The 19,971-nt window shown below is 38.8% G+C and overlaps 1 protein-coding gene across 5 annotated transcripts in view; it reads left to right on the plus strand.

Moving 5' to 3' along the window:
* The window catches only part of SREBP (Sterol regulatory element binding protein), an 801,341-nt gene that overhangs the window by 260,127 nt on the left and 521,243 nt on the right, over positions 1-19,971 (plus strand). Inside the window, exon 7 of one of the 5 annotated variants that reach the window (XM_067756910.1) lies at positions 9,934-10,036. The exons of the other annotated variants lie outside the window; for them this stretch is intronic. Coding sequence (XP_067613011.1) covers positions 9,934-10,021 — 88 coding nt within the window. The 3' untranslated portion in view covers positions 10,022-10,036. Of the gene's footprint in view, positions 1-9,933; positions 10,037-19,971 lie in introns of those variants that run through there. 5 annotated transcript variants of the gene reach the window in all.

A 19,971-nucleotide genomic window follows, 5' to 3' on the forward strand; every position in this document is an offset into this window, starting at 1 on the left:
TCTACTAAGGTCTAGACGTTTCCCTTGTAGAACTGCTGTCTCTCCTGCTTGGTAATTGAGCTACATATATGCGTGTGTATGTGTGAGTTACAACTTCGGCTGTTGACTACATCTGTGTGTGAGTTATCTCTTCGTTGCCTTGCATATAGTTGTGTAAATGATGATTGATGTGTTCATGTATATACGAGTGGCTGCTTCATGTTTTTTTATTGCTGCGTGATTATTTATTTAGTATCAGCTTAGTGATTCTAATATTCATCACACTGCCCTCCACTAAGTCTGATCGTCCCGATCAGACAAATCTCTCAATCCAACCGCTGCTAGTCTCTCCAAATGAACAAACCTTCCATTTCGTAGTTTCCCTATTGTTTGCATGCGGTAGATGACGTCGCTGATCCGCAACACAACTTTGTACGGGCCTTCCCAGCTACAATCAAATTTTGATGGAACACCTTTCCGCCTGTGAGGGTTGTATAACAGTACCAAATCTTTCTCCAAGAAACCTTTCGAATGGTTGTTCTCGTCGTACCTGTGTTTCATCTTACTACTCATTACTCTGGTTCGTTCCCTCACACTCTGTAGTTTGGCCAATGAACTACTTCGTAGGGCTTGATCTTGACGGATTGGCTTTGCATAACCAGTATAGTTTTGACGTTTCACAACAGTAGTGCGCGGTGGCTAAAACCACCCTTGCACTCTTTCTGGGAAAGTCTTTCCTTCGTTTCAGTGCGTCCATTTGAGTTTGTCAATGTCAGTTTTTTTCTCGCAGGTACTTCTGATTTTGATTTGTTTGGCCCATTCGTTCCATCAAACTTTGCCCGATCTACTGCCTTTGACTTTGGTGGTCTTTGTCGAATCTCCTCCACCAGCAATCTTTTACTGCTGAAACCTTTCTCCAAACTGAAGCTAAGTGATACATCATTGTTCCTATAGCACATAATCCTTCATTGCGTGTCGATCCTGATGCCATGGTCAACTAAGAAGTCCACTCCCAATATGACTTCATCAACGATCTCCTCCACAACGAATTTTTGTAGAACTGTGAACTTTCCAATTAAGACTTCACATATCACTTCTCCCTGGACTTGGTTATACTCGCCAGTGACCGTACGCAACCTTGCTCCAGGTAATGGCTTTACTCTCCTGTTGACCAAATCAGATTGGATTAAGGAATGAGATGCGCCGTATCTACAGTTAGTACACGCTCCTTGCCATCCATATTTCCTCTGACGGTAAGACTGCTCGATTTTCTTCCGATTTGTAATACACAGATAACGGGTCATTCCACAGCTGGAGCCTAGCTCTCGGTCTTTACATCTGACTCGCTCTTGCTCATCTCCTCCAGCTTTGTTCTTAAGACCACCCATGCTGTTGAAACCACTAGGATCAAGAGCGCAATGACGTGCAATGTGACCTGGCTTCCCGCATTTGAAGCATTTGACAACTCTTCCACTCCGCTTTTGCGATCATTTCAGTGCCTCCAATATTGTGTTCACCCAGTCTGGCCTTTCTACCTCCACACACCGTGCTTTGAAAGCTGGCTTACATAGAAGCGATGCTGTTTCCTGAATCAGAGGATGTGATACCGTTTCTGTGAATGTAGGTTTTGGGTTTGCGTATGTCGCTAGCTTCGTTTCGATATCCTGTATTCCATTAATAAAGCTATGATACTAATCTCTACAATGTGTTTCGGAAGGATCGTGATTATGCTAAAACTGGTCATAGTAGAGGTGGAGGTGTTTTAATCGTAGTCAAAAGGAAATACCGCTCCTAACTGGTTATCTTAGACAATAATGATACACTCTTGGATCAGCTAAAGGCGTTTCAAATATCACTATTTGTGCTTCGTACATACCTCCTTCTAGTGATGATATGCTTTATAGAGCACATGTAGATAATATTCGGAAGCTTGCATTTAACCTTCATGATCATGACAGTATCTGTGTTCTTGGTGACTTCAATCTGGGAAATATTGATTGGTCCTATATTGATGGTTGTAATCAGCTTTTTGCTAATAATGTCAACAGCATACCCAAAATTTATTTGATAGATAATCTAATGAGTTGCGGTCTTACTCAGATAAATAGCTTTTCTAATCAGCTGTCTCGTATCTTAGACTTAATTTTTGTTAATGATAACGTAAATTATACAATATCTGAGTGCCTTGATCCTCTTTCCACTCCTGGTATTCACCATGTACCGTTAATTCTAAAGATAGAATTCTAAAAGTTTAGTGCCGTTGATGAATCTATCAGTTATCGCTTTAGAAATATGGATGTTATATGGTAAATTTTGCAGTTGATTCCATTGTCTAGATTACATTATTTTCCGATGTTGAAGTCTCCAATTGTTATGAAATGTTTAGGCATAAGATTAAGGAAATTTGCGAAGTACATATCCCTGTTCTTAAAAAATACAAATACAAAGTTCCTTGGCACACCAAGGAGCTGTTGAAACTTAAAAATTTGAGAAATAAATATTTCAAGAAGTTCAAGCTGTCAAATTCTGTGGCTCATAAAGAGATATATTTACGTTATTCAAAGCAATATAATTTTTTTAAGAAGGATCTTAAGCGTAATTATATTGGTATGTTTGAATCGGATATAAAATATAGTTCTAGCTCATTTTGGAGGTATGTCAACTCCAGAAAATCTTGCGGTTTATCTCAATGATGCCCAGTCTACTGCTGAGGCTGCTAATCTCTTTGCCCAGTTCTTTAAGTCTAATTTCGAAGCTGACACTGACGTGGATGCGGAGTGTTTCGCGAACATTGGTTCCCCAATAAATCTTGGATCATTAACTTTAACGCTTAATGATGTTGAAGAAGGGATCCGACAGCTGAAGACATCTACAAATACTGATGTTGATGGGTTGTCATCATATCTATTTACAAGTTGTTCTGCATTTGCTGCCCTCTGCTGCTTCTGTTCAATAAATCACTTGAGCGGGGACAGTTCATTGATGCCTGGAAGGTAGGCTCTATTAATCCAGTATTTAAAAGTGGCAACAAGAATAATATTGCCAATTATAGACCAATCGCTAAGATATCATCCGTATCAAAATTGTTTGAGACTTTATTAAACTATTTTATGAGCTCGAGGCCTTATCCAAATAAAAGCGCAGTATAAATATTGTATATTTGTATTTTTATTTTATACTCAATATTTCAACTTCAGTCTGAAGTCATCATCAGGACTGTGAAACAAATCAAAAACAAAAATTATAACATTTTCAAAAATCAACCATAAAACAAATATCACACAATTGAGTATGTTATACACACTAACCATGTGTGCGAAAATTAAGATTGTTGGAGACAAATAATCATACAAAAATATAAACAATATTTCAAAGCACCGTAAATGTAAATAAAATGTTTGCAAAAACAAAAGTACATGGAGTGGCTGAAAGTACGACATATAAGCATCCATATATACATATATCATCTGATTTTCCTATTGTTGTGGGAGAGATCTTCCTACCGCGCATTGTTGTTGCCTTAAAACTAAGTTCCGATACACATGTGCGCAGTGGTCAGTGTCCGCTTTAAAATTCATCCTAGTACTATTAGGGGTGTTCGCTATATGAATCATTTCCAAAGTAAATCTTTTATTATAATTTCTCTCCTATAAAATAGTTACATTATCGAAGTCTGGATAATACCCCGCATCTTTACAATGGGCTGACAAGGCCGTCTTAGTTTCTGAATAATTGTTTCTTAACTTAATATTGGATCTGTGAGTGGAAATCCTTGTCTTGAGTTTTAATTTTATTGTCCCCATATATACCTTGTCGCATACGTGGGACCCGTCACCATTACACGGAATTCTATAAACAACGTCGGATTTCTCATGCTTTGGTATTTTATCTTTTGTACTGCTGTAGACCTTTCAAAGAGTGTGATTATATGTCGATGCTATTTGGTATTTTTCCCGATTGTAAAGATTTGAGTATTTTATTCGGTTCGTTACGCCCGGCACATGTACTACTGATTTATATATTTTATCTCCCGAAGTTTGTATAATTTTATCATTGTTCAACCTGATCATGGAATTTCTGAGCAATTTGTTAATTATCTTTATGGGGAATTCATTATTTCTCAAAGTTTCTTTGACAATTTCGATATTCTTCTTGTGAAAAATCTTGTCACTTATTGAGAGAACTCTTCTTATGAAGTTACTCGCCGTATTTATAATAGTTCTATTTTCGTGTTTTGTTTAAAAGTAGTTTTGTTTTTAAGTAAGTAAAGTTTATGAGTCTACCTGATGCGGTCGGCTTTTTATACCTGTCAATAAGCAGCTTACAACAAGTGTATCCAAGAATGGTATTTTACTATCCTTTTCTAATTCTATTGTAAATTTTATTGACTTGTTGCAGCTATTAAGATTCTTAAGCATATTTTCCACCTCCTCTGTTTTAACAACCGCAAACAAGTCATCCACGTACTTAGTTACTAAGCGGGGTTTGTTGGTGGATTCCATTACGAATTTGGACAATAGTTCTTCCATTACTATATCCGCTACGACAGGTGCTGCTGGCGATCCCATTGGCATCCCTGACCGCTGTTCATATATTTTATCATTGTATTTGCAATATCGGTTCTCTTTAATGCAAAACTTGATAATCGTTATAAATAGTTCCTTTGGTATACGTGTATGTTCTTTTATATCATTCCACTTAGAGGAAATTATCTCCAAGGCCAATTCTACTGGAATGCTTGGAAATAAAGAAACCACATCAAATGACACTAAAGTCTCATCATCATGAATAAATGTATCTTTTATTTTGTTCCTAAACTCAATTGAGTCTTTAACGTTATACTTGGAGGTGTTTGTTATATGCTTAAGTATATTTACTACATATTTGCATAAATTGTAGGACGGCGAGTTTATGGACGAGCAAATCGGTCGGAGAGGTACCCCTTCTTTATGGATTTTTGGCAAACCATATATTCGTGGAGGGTTTGCACTTTTGCAGACCAGATGATTCTTTTCCCTTAAATCAATTATATTCAGATTGAACATTTTTTGGACTAACTCGTTATTATTTTCTTGGAGTTTGCTAGTAGGATCACGCTTCAAAACTCTATAGTTTGAAATATTATTAACTATTGTTTGCATTTTTCTGTGGTATTCAGATTTATCCATCGCTACTGTTATATTACCCTTATCGGTAGTAGTATTAAAATATCCTTATTTCTTTTAAGAAACTTTCTTGCGGAATGTAGGGTATTTTGTATAAATTTATCTCGCGCTGACAAGGTATTGTTATTAAGATGATCGTGTATGAGCTTTGTAAAATTGCTTCTTCCTATTTCCTGTTCCTCCTTATCTTAAATTATGTATAATATTCTCCCCGTATGCAATAAGTTGGAAAAGTGGAAACTCCTTATTTTGGATTGGAAGAGCATATTTAGGGCCTAAGGATAAAAGCCACTGAATGTCATTTGGTATTTCTAAAGATGTTTTACTTTGAAACCATTCAGGAATCACCCTAATATTTAACTTGTCTCTTTGTTTCCTTACCAGTTCGTCGTACTTTTTAATTTGTGTATTTTTGATACATTCCGCGAGCTTGTTTACTAACATATCCTCACTTCGGAAAAATTTAGTAGAATGATTCAACTCCAGAGACTGAGTAATTTGGGTTCTTAATATATTTACCTCTCTTTCCTTTTCTCTGATGAGTTCATCCTTAATATTTATAAGTAAATTTATAAGTTTTCTTTGCACTTTTTCCACAAATGCGAGCATTCCAGTAGAATTGGCCTTGGAGATAATTTCCTCTAAGTGGAATGATATAAAAAACATACACGTATACCAAAGGAACTATTTATAACAATTATCAAGTTTTGTATTAAAGAGAACCGATATTGCAAATACAATGATAAAATATATGAACAGCGGTCAGGGATGCCCATGGGATCGCCAGCAGCACCTGTCGTAGCGGATATAGTAATGGAGGAACTATTATCCAAATTCGTAATGGAATCCACCAACAAACCCCGCTTACTAACTAAGTACGTGGATGACTTGTTTGCGGTTGTTAAAACAGAGGAGGTGGAAAATATGCTTAAGAATCTTAATAGCTGCAACAAATCAATAAAATTCACAATAGAATTAGAAAAGGATGGTAAAATACCATTTTTGGATACACTTGTTATAAGAAAGAATAACAACCTGCTTATTGACTGGTATAAAAAGCCGACCGCATCAGGTAGACTCATAAACTTTAACTCAAAACACGAAAATATAACTATTATAAATACGGCGAGTAACTTCACTTTTCACAAGAAGAATATCGAAATTGTCAAAGAAACTTTGAGAAATAATGAATTGCCCATAAAAATAATTAACAAATTGCTCAGAAATTCCGTGATCAGGTTGAACAATGATAAAATTAGACAAACTTCGGGAGATAAAATATATAAATCAGTAGTACATGTGCCGGGCGTAACGAACCGAATAAAATACTCAATTCTTTGCAATCGGGAAAAATACCAAATAGCATCGACATAAAATCACACTCTTAGAAAGGTCTACAGCAGTACAAAAGATAAAATACCAAAGCATGAGAAATCCGACGTTGTTTATAGAATTCCGTGTAATGGTGACGGGTCCCACGTATGCGTTCAGGTATATATGGGGACAACAAAATTAAAACTCAAGACAAGGATTTCCGCTCACAGATCTAATATTAAGTTAAGAAGCAATTATTCAGAAAATAAGACGGCCTTGTCAGCCCATTGTAAAGATACGGGGCATTGTCCAGACTTCGATAATGTAACTATTTTACAGGAGGAGAGCAATTATAATAAAAGATTTACTTTGGAAATGCTTCATATAGCGAACACCCCTAATAGTACTAGGATGAATTTTAAAGCGGACACTGACCACTGCGCACATGTGTATCGGAACTTAGTTTTAAGGCAACAACAATGCGCGGTAGGAAGATCTCTCCCACAACAATAGGAAAATCAGATGATATATGTCGTACTTTCAGCCACTCCATGTTCTTTTGTTTTTGCAAAAATTTTGTTTACATTTACGGTGCTTTGAAATATTGTTTATATTTTTGTATGATTATTTGTCTCCAACAATCTTAATTTTCGCACACATGGTTAGTCTGTATAACATACTCAATTGTGTAAGTGATATTTGTTTTATGGTTGATTTTTGAAAATGTTATAATTTTTGTTTTTGTTTTGTTTCACAGTCCTGATGATGACTTCAGACTGAAGTCGAAATATCGAATATAAAATAAAAATATAACATATTTATACTGCGCTTTTATTTGGATAAGGCCTCGAGCTCATAAAATAGTTTAATAAATTTTAAAGATTAAAGGCCAATAATAATTTTTAAAAAAATTTTTTGAGACTATTGTAAAAAATAAGATTTATTTTGCAGTAAATATGTTTATCTCCATTGAACAGCATGGTTTCGTAAAAGGTCGTTCAACGGTCTCAAATCTGGCAGTGTTTTCGGAATATTGCATCTCAGCGATTCAAAACCGACTTCAAGTTGATACTGTATACACAGAATTTTCAAAGGCTTCTGACAAAGTAAGACACAAAATTTTATATTGAAACTTAGAGCTCTAGGATTTCACTCCACCCTTTTAAATTGGTCTGATCCCTATCTCTCGTGTCGGTAATGTCAGGACGTTGTTGATGGGTTCTCATCGGATTCGTTCATTGCGACGTCTGGAGTTCCTCAGGGTAGCATATTGGATCCACTTCTTTTCGTTATCTTCATAAATGATATATCCAGTTTTTTCAAGTACCTACACTAATTTTCTTTTGTATGCTGAAGATTTAAAGTTGCATTCGTCAATTACAAGTAAAGAGGACGGGTCGAATCTCCAATCTGATTTAGATAATGTTGCGATTTGGTGTAAACGAAATAAACTAAATTTATATATTAAAAAATGCTCACATGTCTCCTACTCTAAGTCTCGCTGTCTTCTGCCTACATCTTACAACATTGATGGGCTTCCACTATCCACTTTAAGTGAAATTATCGATCTTGGTGTTGTATTCGATTCCAAATTTCTGTTTCACAGCCATTTGAGCTACGTAATTGCAAAGGCATATTCAGCACTTGCATTCATTAGACGTTTTGGCTCTGACTTCTGATCCCTACAATTTAAAATTGCTGTACACCTCGCTTGTACGTTCCAAATTAGAATACGCTCTTTTTATCTGGAGACCATACTATGATTGTCATATTAAGAGGCTTGAGCGAGTTCAAAAATTGTTTGTCCGCTTTGCGTTGCGGTCCTTAAACTTCAGAGACCCGATTCCTCCTTATAGGAGTCGTTGTTTGCTTATTAGCTTAAAGTCCTAAGATACTAGATGGTCCATTCTGTCCCTCACTTTTGTGTTCGACTTAATAAGTGGATTAATTGGCTCTCTTCTTTCTTGAGAGAATAGATTTTAATATCCCGCAGAGGAGTTTACGGTATCACGATAATTTCTGGTTGGGCTTTGTTAGAACTAATTACACAACTAATGCTCCGATTATTAGAGCTTTGCAAAAATTTAATTCGCTTACGAACCCTGGAAATCTTGATTTTTCCTCTACGAAAGATGTGCTAAACAAAGATTAAATGAACTTTTTCTTAGCTAATTAGTCTTTAAGTTAAAATATTAATGGCTGTTATTTTTTTAAATGCTTTTTCTTCTTGTAATCAGTGTGAAAATTTTTTATATTTTCTAGATTAATACTGAAATGAATAAATAAATAAATAATGCAAAATTGTCTATATTAGACTACTTTTAGAGTATTTCACAATAGACATATACTTCACAACCAATAGCGTGCTTAAATCACAACTGAATCCTGACTACTCAGCTTGCACTGCTTTTATACTCTCCGTTGCTTCATTCGCATATTTCATACATTTTAAAATCCACACTTTAAGGATTTGAAAAATTACAAAGTTAGCGTAATTTGTACATTTCAAACAAAAACGTACATAATTTCGAAAAAATAAAACAGAAAAAGCTTTTCTCTAAATCAAGGGTAAACCTCCAATGAATTATGTTGCATTATGAACAAGCAATATAACGAAATTGATTTTTCGAAAGACAATCTAACTAAAAAATGGATATGAAGAATTATATTTAGATATTTAAATATTTTTTATTAATCGTGATTTAGTATAGAAAAAAGTTTTGAACGAAGCGAAATATTTATTTTAAAATCTAATTCGATTATTTGAAAGTAAACGAAAAAATATGGATTTCAAAAATGAAAACGTTATCGTAAATTGAACACCTGAAAGACTCAGTTACTTAAATATTTCAAAAAATAGAAAACTAGAATTAAGGAACTTTACTTGGATATCAAATCAAATAAATATGGTTTAAAAAAACTAAAAACACGCTTTTACAGTATATGAAGCCAAAAAATGAAAAATAAATATCGTTTAAACTAACACGCTTTTACATAATATCGAACTAAAAAGTTAAAAAAATTTTCAAAATAAGTTTAAAACAAAATGAACGAAAAATACTAGTATTATTGTGAAAACAGCGTTGGCGCTTTGTGCCATATTTTTCGTATATCGAGCGCCCGACACTTTTTAGTTCGAAATAATTTAAAAGCGTGTCTTTTAGTTTTTTTAAACTTTATTTATTTATTTATAATTTTTGATTGTGGCGCTTGTTTGTAAAAATTTGGAAATTAATACGAATGAAAATATTTAAAAAAATTAGAATTATCAATCCAGTGATCTTTATTCCAAAAACCTTACAACATTGACAATACTTTGCTATCCTTCGAAAAAGTACTCGATTACATACTCGTCATCGATAACTTGGTCAACAATTATCATCTTAATCACTTTTAAATGTACGTGTGATTCGCTTTCTTACATATTGTGTTTATTACATCCATTCTCGTTCTATGTTATTTACATTTCGTTTAGGTACGTTTTCTTTATTGCTCGCAAAACACATGCAACAACAATAGCACGGGTAACTAGTTACTGGTTATATCAAGTTCACCACACTTAAGAATTTTTCCAGATTTATTTGCTAACTGTTCCAGAAAGTCTATTGAAGTTGCCGAATTATCAACTTTATAAGTTTTCTGCATGTATTCTCAGCGCACTCGTTGTAAAGCGGTTTCCACATAATCTCTAGTATTTGTAACCAATTCTACACGTACCTTCAACTGCTTTAAACACGTCTTACTTACTTACTTATAATAATAATAATAATACCCAACGGATTAATGCTCTCCAAAGCCCGCCCGACCGGCGCGAGGGGTGCATCCGCATGACGCACGGATTTGTCTTTGCCGAGTTGTTGATAAGCGGAGGTTTTTTAAGCGTCGAGATCTAAAACTGCTCACCTCCAGAATAAAAATCATCAGCTGAGTACTATACATAACAATTAGAAATTATACATATACATACTACATTGTTAAATAAGTGAACATTTTTAGTTTATATGAATTTTTTTTGGTAAGAGTTAAGATAGGATAATACAGTTTTCTTTATGGTAAAAAGTGAATCGTGTGAGCCACGGCAACTTTGCCAATACCACACCAACTGGCAACGCTATCCCAACTGTCAAACAGCTGGATACATAAGCGAGAGAAGAAGAAGAAGTTAGTTAATACTTGGACAACGAACGTGTCATACACCACGCCTTCAATACATTTATTTTATCTTATTGAACTTATATATATATATTCATGTAAATTTCAAAACTTTAATCAATAAAATTAATCTTGGATATCGCACAAACAATTATGTGCCTACAGTTTCAGAGTGGGATCAGACTCCACTTGCTTCGAATAACAAAAATAACAAAATCAAAAGCGTATGATTTTGTGGCAGCGCATGTGAGTACATGCAAAACGGCAAGTCACCTTTATTTTCTTGCAACGAAATACGAAATATGCAGCGACTGCGCATAGTAACTGCGACGCAGCAGTGACGGAACGACGAATAAGTACCACTTAATAACGTAAAGCAGTGGACTTAAAACGAAATCGCTCAGCAGCAGCGACAACGATTTACAACGAAAACGACTACAAGCAAGTAGGCAACGATACAACGGCTAGCAAGCATCGCTCAGCAACGTCAAAACGAACGAAAAGGAATTTGCAACGTAACAGCGAAAAATCTTTGGTTTATACATAGAAATGGTGAAAATAAACGAACTTAAAGTAGAGCAATTGAAGAAATTGCTACGCGAACGAGATTTGGCAACGACGGGTACAAGGGATCAATTAATACAGCGTCTCGGTGCACACGAGGAATCCAATGAAGTGGTCATACAGGACGGGAATGTTCAGGAAGAATCACCTCAAATGTTAACGATATCCCAGCTACAGCAAGAAATGAAGCAACTTCGTGAAATGGTGGCGCAGTTTTTGCAAACGCAGAACGCAAACGCTAGTGAAAACACGTCAAAGGTAGCAGAGCAGCGCGCAGAAAAAGACAGCACGGTAGCAGGCGACGAAAATGCAAACGAACGCAATAGAAACGACGAGATTGTTCTATCATCTATCTATTGTGATCAGCACTAGGTATTCGGTACAAGCTTAGTGTAGCAGCAGTCATCAGATACGCTAGGTCGGGTTTGAAACACCGTGAACTCCAGCACAGTATAGCAGCAATGAAGTTTGCAACGATGAAGCACATGCGCGATGCAATCGAGGATTATTTCATTAATCGTGGCAAGGCTAGTGAGCCGCATGCAAATCAAGTAATCAAACGAGACGAAGCAAAAACAAAATTGTACGCTGTAGAGAAAGGCAACGAGACGAAACCGCAGCTGAAATGCTACAACTGCAACGAACCGGGGCATTTCTCAAACAAATGTCCACTACCACAGAAACGTCATCGCTGTACAACGTGCAACAAAGTACATCGAAATGGAGGAAATTGCGATAAAACGACGGCAGCTACAAGACGACTTGGGGCAAATAATCTCGATGGATGTTTCCACAAAATAATTCACATACAAACGTTTCCGTATATCGCTTTTATAGATACTGGTAGCCAGTGCAGTATCAATCGTAACTTAGTGGCAAATCGTATAAATGCAAAACGTAAAAAGTGTTGCATGCAAGTAAAAGGTATTTGTGTAGGAACACGAATGCTCCACGAGTCTATGGTCATAGACATAAGCATCGATACAGCTGTCATAAAAGCTGAATTTTACATCGCTGACGACGAGCTACTGCAAGAAGAAATACTTTTAGGACAAGACGTCATTGCCAACGCCAACGTTACAATGAAGATTGAGGATAGTCGAACTATTTTCGGGAATAAACGAGTTACAGCAGATTTGGTAATATCCGAATGTAAAATTGTCAAACTTTTGTCTAATTTCAGAGTTCCAACTGAGCAAGTTAAAATGCAAAATCTTTTGACGAGTTATGAAGATGTTTTCTCTAATGGGTTAAGCGGCATCGGCAGAACCGATGTGGTCCAAGCGAGCATCGAACTGGAGAACGGTCAGATTGTATCCCAACCTCCATATCGCATTCCAGAGCCGAAAAGAGGCATCGTCAATAGTATGATCGACGAGCTATTAGAACATGACATCATCACGAAATCCACATCCCAGTCGTACTCGTGAAAAAGAAAAATGGAAGTGATCGATTATGTATCGATTACCGACGCATCAACAAGTTAACGAAAAAGGAGATCTTTCCGGTCCCAAATATCGAAGAAAGGCTGCAAGAAGCCAAACGTTTTCGTTATTTTTCGTCGCTCGATCTGAATAGTGGCTACTACCAAATCGCAATGGCACCCGATAGTCAAAATTCACCGCATTTATTACCACCGACGGATTGTACGAGTTCAAACGTATGCCGTTTGGGCTTAAGAACGCACCAGCAGTTTTTAATCGACTCATGGCCGAAATACAAAAACGAGTGAAGAAAGGCGACATGCTTCACTACATGGACGACATTCTGATTGGCAGCAACTCTTTCGAAGAAATGTACGATAAACTTTCCCGAACACTTCAAGTGTTACTATCATGTGGACTCACACTAAACGTCAATAAGTGTGAATTGTTCAAACAAACCATCACATTCTTAGGACATCAACTACATCCTACAGGCATCAGTCCAGGAGAAGTTAAGACAAATGCAATAGCCAACTTTCCGCCACCACGAAACGTCACCGAAGTACGCAAATTCTTAGGTCTTAGCGGCTATTTTCGCAAGTTTGTCGCTGGATATTCCATCATATCCGAATCGTTACGTAAGTTACTACGCAAGAATACAAAATTCGTATGGGGAGAACAACAAGAATCAGCATTTAACAAATTGAAACACACGCTCATCTCAAAACTAACAATGGTGAGCTACCGCATCGATGCCGATCACGAACTACATACGGACGCCAGTTCCATTGGCCTTGCAAGCGTCCTAATGCAAGCCGAGAAGGGGCAACTCCAGCCGCGTGCATACTTTAGTCGATCCACTACAGATAACGAGAAGCGTTTCTACAGTTATGAGCTGGAAGCTTTGGCGGTCGTGGAATCACTGGAAAGATTCAAGTATTACGTATATGGAAAGAAGATTCGAGTCATTACTGATTGTAACGCTCTGCGCACTACAATGGAAAAACGAGAACTGATACCACGTATAGCCCGATGGTGGTTGAGAATCCAGGAAGTCGACGTCGAGATCATTCACCGACCAGGTTCCCGTATGGAACATGTGGATGCACTCAGCCATATGCCATATGAATGCGCCCACGAGATGGAAACCGCTGATCTCAAATTTGCTAAAACAATCATCGGCAAGCCGGATTGGTTATTCAGCATCCAATTGCAAGATGATAAGCTCAAGAACATCGTCGACGAGATGAGGAATGGTACAAATCCAGAACACTCGGATTATGTCATCGAGTTAGGACGTCTATACAGGAAGTACAACGGCAAACTTCTATGGGTAGTCCCGAAGCAAATACGACATGTGGTGTTACATGAATGCCACGACAAAGCAGGTCACATGGGGGTCGATAAAACGATAAAGCGCATTCTTAATATGTTTTGGTTTCCTCGCACGCTTAATTACGTGAAGAGCTACATCAACTCCTGCGTCGGATGCGCTCTGAACAAAACACCAGGTGGACGACGAGAAGGCCAGTACCATTACGACAACGTTAAGCCGATACCATTTAATACAATTCACGTCGATCATTTAGGTCCGTTTCCGAAAAGTTCCAAACGCAACGAGCACATATTGACCATTGTCGACTCATTCACGGAATTTACCATAATACGCGCAGTAAAGAGCACAGCAACAAATCACGTAATCCAGGTGTTATTAGAAGTAACGAGCTACTTAGGAATGCCTGAACGCATCATCTCCGATCGCGAAACGGCTTTCACGTCAAAAACGTTCCAGAAGTTTTACAACGACAACAACGTCAAACATGTTCTCAAGGCCGTGCGTACTCCACGTGCAAATGGCCACGCCGAACGAATGAACCGCATTATACTATCCATGCTATTACCGACAACCGAAAGCGAAAAACGATGGGACGACGATCTACGCCGGATCCAATGGTGCATCAACACATGCCCAACAAGACTACGGGTTGTGCTCCATTCCAGTTACTCTATGGGTATACACCACGAGATATCCTGGACAACCAGCTCATCCAAGCTCTCCAAGATGATTCCAATGACCGGCACCGAATTACAGCAGCTACGAGGAGATGTAGCTAATCGCATCGACGACATTCGAGCACACGCAAAAGCTCTGTACGATTCGCAGCACTCCAGGCCGAAGACGTATAACGAAGGTGATCTAGTGCTAACCACGAATGAACGATGAGCACGGGTACATCACGTAAGCTGGAACCTCGATACAAAGGTCCTTTCATTGTTAGCAAGGTATTACCAAATGACCGCTACGTGATAGAAGATCTCCCTCATGCTGAAAGAACACAACGCCACTATACATCCGTCTTTGCATCTGATCAAATACGACCATGGTGTCAGTTACCACCTGATGATCTTGATGACATCAGTGACAACGAAACCAGCATTTCGAGCGAGGGCGCTACGAATGGTCAGGAAAGCCGACTGGGAGCGACGGCAACTTTGCCAATACCACACCAACTGGCAACGCTATCCCAACTGTCAAACAACTGGATACATATACGAAAGAAGAAGAAGTTAGATTATACGCAGAGTCCCACTGAAAATATCTTAGAGAGAAAAGTAAAAATTGCTTTTGTATTGAAGCAAGTCTATCTGCATGAACTCGATATTGTGGATTCCAGACTATTGATCCGTATGCTAGTATCGGTCTAACTAAAGTAATGGAAAGAGCTTTAGTTACATAAGGGTCACTTTTGGACCACCGTTTCACGAGTGAAAGAGCACCTCTAGCCTTATTGACAGTAGCATTAGTATCAAGGTTGAAACTAAGTTTAGCATCTATCGTGACACCCAAGCCCACAAAATAGTTTACTGATAGAAGACAAAAAATATTAATTACGTAAGAGGCTGCTGGCAAATATCTTCGAGAAAGGCACATGAATTTCCATTTATTGATGTTCAGCGGCATTGAATTTACTTTGCACCAAGTAACTAGGCAGTTTAAATCCGCTTGAAGCAAGGGACGTTCTTCGATAGACGCATAAGATCTAAAAAGTTTTACATCATCAGCATACATACAATAATTGGTGCTTAACCGTTTAAACGGTTATGGCTGTCCAACAAGGCGCGCCAGTCGCTTCTTCTCTGCCAATCGGCGCCAATTGGTTACACCAAGGGAGTTTGAATGGTTTTCCACCTGGCCCCTCCGCCGGAGTGGGTGCCGCCCTCTACCTCTATTTCCAGAGGCGGATTCCGATAGAAACACTTTCTTGGCCGGAGCGCCATCTTTCATTCGCATAACATGGCCTAGCCAGCGCAGCCGCTGCGTTTTAATTCGCTGGACTATGTTGATGTCTGCGTAGGTACCGTACAGGTTATGTTGTTGTTGTTGCAGCAGTGCTTCGCCCCATCCAATAGGTGCGACCAATCACAAATTGTCGTCAATGTCCTCTAACGGGAGTCCGAGGAAACTTGCAGTTTCAACAGGGGTAGACCATAATGAGAGGGGTGTTAGAGGCGTTGGTTCCACATTACAATTAAAGAGATGGTTGGAGTCATGTGGGGACACATTGCAAGCGGGGCATAAATTTGTATGTCGGGGTTGATTCTGGATAGGCAAGAGTTTAACCTGTTACAGTATCCAGATCAAAGTTGAGCTAGTGTGACTCGCGTTGCCCTGGGGAATATGCGTTCCTCTTCCGCAAGCTTTGGGTACGATTGTTTGAGTACTGGATTCACCGGGCAATTTCTGGCATAAAGGTCCGACGCCTGTTTTTGGAGTTCGCTGACGACCTGCTTGTGTTTTTTGGCTTCATACGGCTGAGTTCTCAGGTGCCGTATTTCCTCATACTGCTTACGGAGATGACTCTTTAAGCCCCTGGGCGGTGTTGGCTCATCAATCAGATGTCTGTTGGGATGCCCAGGTTTCTGGGCATTCAACAGGAACTGTGTGGTTAGCACCTCATTATAAGAAGACAACCCGTGGCGGTTCTAAGGGCAGTATTTTGGCAGGCCTGTAGCTTCTTCCAGTGAGTGGTCTTTAGGCTTGGCGACCATATCGGGGACGCGTGGCATGCAATCCGCTGGTCAGTTGCTTTGTAAGTGGTAACGAGCGTTTCTTTATCTTTTCCCCAAGCACTGCCAGCAAGAGATTTGAGGATTTTATTATGGCTCTGGATTTTCGGTACAACTGCGGCTGCATGCTCACCAAAATGTAGATCCTGATCAAACGTCACACCCAAGATTTTGGGGTATAGGACAGTCAGTAGCGTAGTGCCATCGACACGGATGTTGAAAATGGTCGATTTGGGACGTCCATGTTGTAGATAAGATCGTGGAGGATTTAGTCGGCGATAATGCCAGGTTTCGCGAGGCGATAAAACTGGAGAGATCAGGGAGGTAGCCGTTTTTTCTGTTGCAAAGCTCATCGATCTGCGGGCCTGGGCCTGTGGTCATTATTGTGCAGTCATCGGCGTACGAAACGATAGTAACTCCTTCTGGTGGCGAAGGTAGCTTTGATATGTAGAAGTTAAACAAAAGTGGGGATAGGACACCACCCTGTGGCACCCCTTGTTTAATTCTTCTTGGTTTAGATTATCGTTAAATCTTCTTCGGTACTCGCCAGCGCCAACACGTAGAGGTCCAAAAATCTTTCTAAGAACTTTTCTCTCGAATACTCCCAGTGCCGCTTCATCTGATTTTGTCATGGTTCATGCTTCTGCACCATATAGCAGGCCGAGTACGATAAGTGACTTGTAGAGTATGATTTTCGTTTGCCGAGAGAGGACTTTACTTTTCAATTGCCTACCTAGTCCAAAGTAACTTTATTGGCAAGAGTGATTCTTCGTTGGATTTCAAAGCTGATGTTGATGCTGGTTCCCAAATAAACGAAGTCTTTTACTATTTCGAAATTATGGCTGCCAACAGTAGCGTGGTTGCCAAGGCACATATGCGCTGACTCTTTGCTCGGTGACAGCGGGTACTTCGTTTTGTCCTCATTCACCATCAAACCCATCCTTACCGCTTCTTTTTCCAGTTTGGAGTAAGCAGAACTAACGGCGCGTGTGTTTATGCCGATGATATCAATGTCATCAACATATGTCAGTAAATGCACGCTTTTATAGAATATTGTTACAGAGCGGTTAAGTTCTACAGCTAGTATAATTTTCTCATCAAATTAAGGAAATCGCACGATAGGGGGTCACCGTGGCTGAAACCTCGTTTAGTTTCGAACGGCTCGGAAAGCTCCTTCCCAATTATGACTGAGATGATGGTGTTGCTCAACGTCATTTTGCACAGCCGTATATTTTTTGCGGGGAAACCAAATTTAGACATAGCGGCATATAGGCAGCTCCTTTCGTGCTGTCGAAGGCGGCTTTGAAATCGACGAAGAGGTGATGTGTGTCGATTCTTTTTTCGCGGGATTTTTCCAAGTTTTGGCGCATTGTGAAAATCTGGTCGACGGTAGATTTACCAGATCTGGAGGCGCACTCATTAGGTTCAATCCGCCGATTCACGGTGGGCATCAATCTTTCGCGCAATACATTTCACAGGACCTTATATGGGATATTAAGGAGGCTGATTCCGCGATAGTTGGCGCAGTTTACAGTATCCCCTTTCTTGTGAAATGTGCAAAGAACCCTTAGACTCCAATCGGGCATGCAATCGGCCGACCATATTTTGCGAAGAAGCTGATACATGCGCCTTACCAACTCCTCGCCGCCAATTGATAACGACGTCAGGACAATCGAATAAGAATATACCTTTTATTTAAACTATATATTGCCATATTTTAGTTTTACTAACAATTGATTAGTTGCGTGCAAAAAGGGATCTTTTTTGTCCATTAAATTTTAAGATTTTCGTGCTTTAAACATTTGAGGTGATATAGCGTTTTCTTGTTGTAGTTTTTGTAATATTTTCTTAATACATAATATATTTCATATATAATCCTCCCAATGTAAATGTTGACAAAATCCATTTTACGCAATTTTCTCCAAAAATGGCGGAATAAATTGGGGATAGATGTTACCTTTTTGTATATAACATACAAGCAACAGTGGTACGACAATGAAATTTTCGTACGTCCCACTTCCTACATAAAAAAGGTCAAATATAAAGTTTCAGCGAAATCGGGACGTTTATGTGACGTATATGGGGAGGCATACTGTATGGGAAGGTGAGTAACTTATTTGGTTTTTTAAGAACAAGGCACAGGAACCACGAAGTCAGTTTCAGAGATACAAAAAAAATATTAATAACCGAAGAATTCCAACATTGAGATAACCAATGAAAACAACACTGATTTGTTTTTCATCAATATGCAATTTTCGCAACTGCCGAAAAATATCTTTTTTTCTATCTATAAGTGTAAAGATCTACATTTTCGCGAGCTGCGGATGCATTGTACCGAAATCCAGAGCCGTTATAAAATCCTCAAATCTTTTGCCGGCAGCACTTGGGGTAAAGATAAAGAGGCGCTCATTACCACTACCAATGCAATTGGCCGGTCGCTTGCATGCTACGCGTCCCCTATATGGTCGCCAAGCCTGAAGGCTAGTCACTGGACGAAAATACAAGCCTGCCAAAACACTGCTCTCAGAACCGCTACGGGCTGTCTTCTTATGTTCCCGGAACAGCAGCTACGCAGTAAGGCGAGAGTACTCCCCATTAGGGAGAGAAATGAAATGCTTAGCAAACAGTTCCTTGTTGAATGCCCAGAAATCAGATTGAAGAGGCCACATCTCAAAGCGGTTTAAAAAGGCATCTCCGCAATAATTATGAGGAAATACGGCACCTGTAGAACAGCCGTATGTAAAACAAACAAAAACACAAACAGGTCCTCAGTGATATCCACAAAACAGCGTCGGACTTCTATGCCAGGAATTGCCCGGCGAACCCCGTTCTTTAAAATTAATACGCTGAACTCGCAGAAAAGGAGAGCATTCTCTCCAGGGAGACGCTCGTCACTCTAGCTCAACTTCGATCTGGATACTGTAACAAGTTCAACTCTTGACTATCCGGAACCAACATATATAATGTATGTCCTGCTTGCAACGTGTCCCCACATGACATCTTTTTAATTGCAATGTGTAACCAACGCCTCTAACACACCGTCAATCTGGTCCACCCCTGTTGAAGCTATTTTGTCCACCGGTGTAATTATAAAAGAAAATTATAAAAGTCTCAATATAAAACTTATGGATGAAATTCGTTTTGTTTGAGTCTTTAAAATTTTTGCTTGTTATACTGAATATTCACAAATTTGCAGTTGCATTGAAAGACGTTTTGAGACTTCTCACAAAATTCGTTACAACCATTTCCGACTTTTTCCGTATCAGTCCTGCCCTAGTCTTTGGTAGTATGTTCTGGTTTAGGAT

The sequence above is a fragment of the Eurosta solidaginis genome, chromosome 5 (genome assembly GCF_040869045.1).
Source record: "Eurosta solidaginis isolate ZX-2024a chromosome 5, ASM4086904v1, whole genome shotgun sequence".
Taxonomy (NCBI): domain Eukaryota; kingdom Metazoa; phylum Arthropoda; class Insecta; order Diptera; family Tephritidae; genus Eurosta; species Eurosta solidaginis.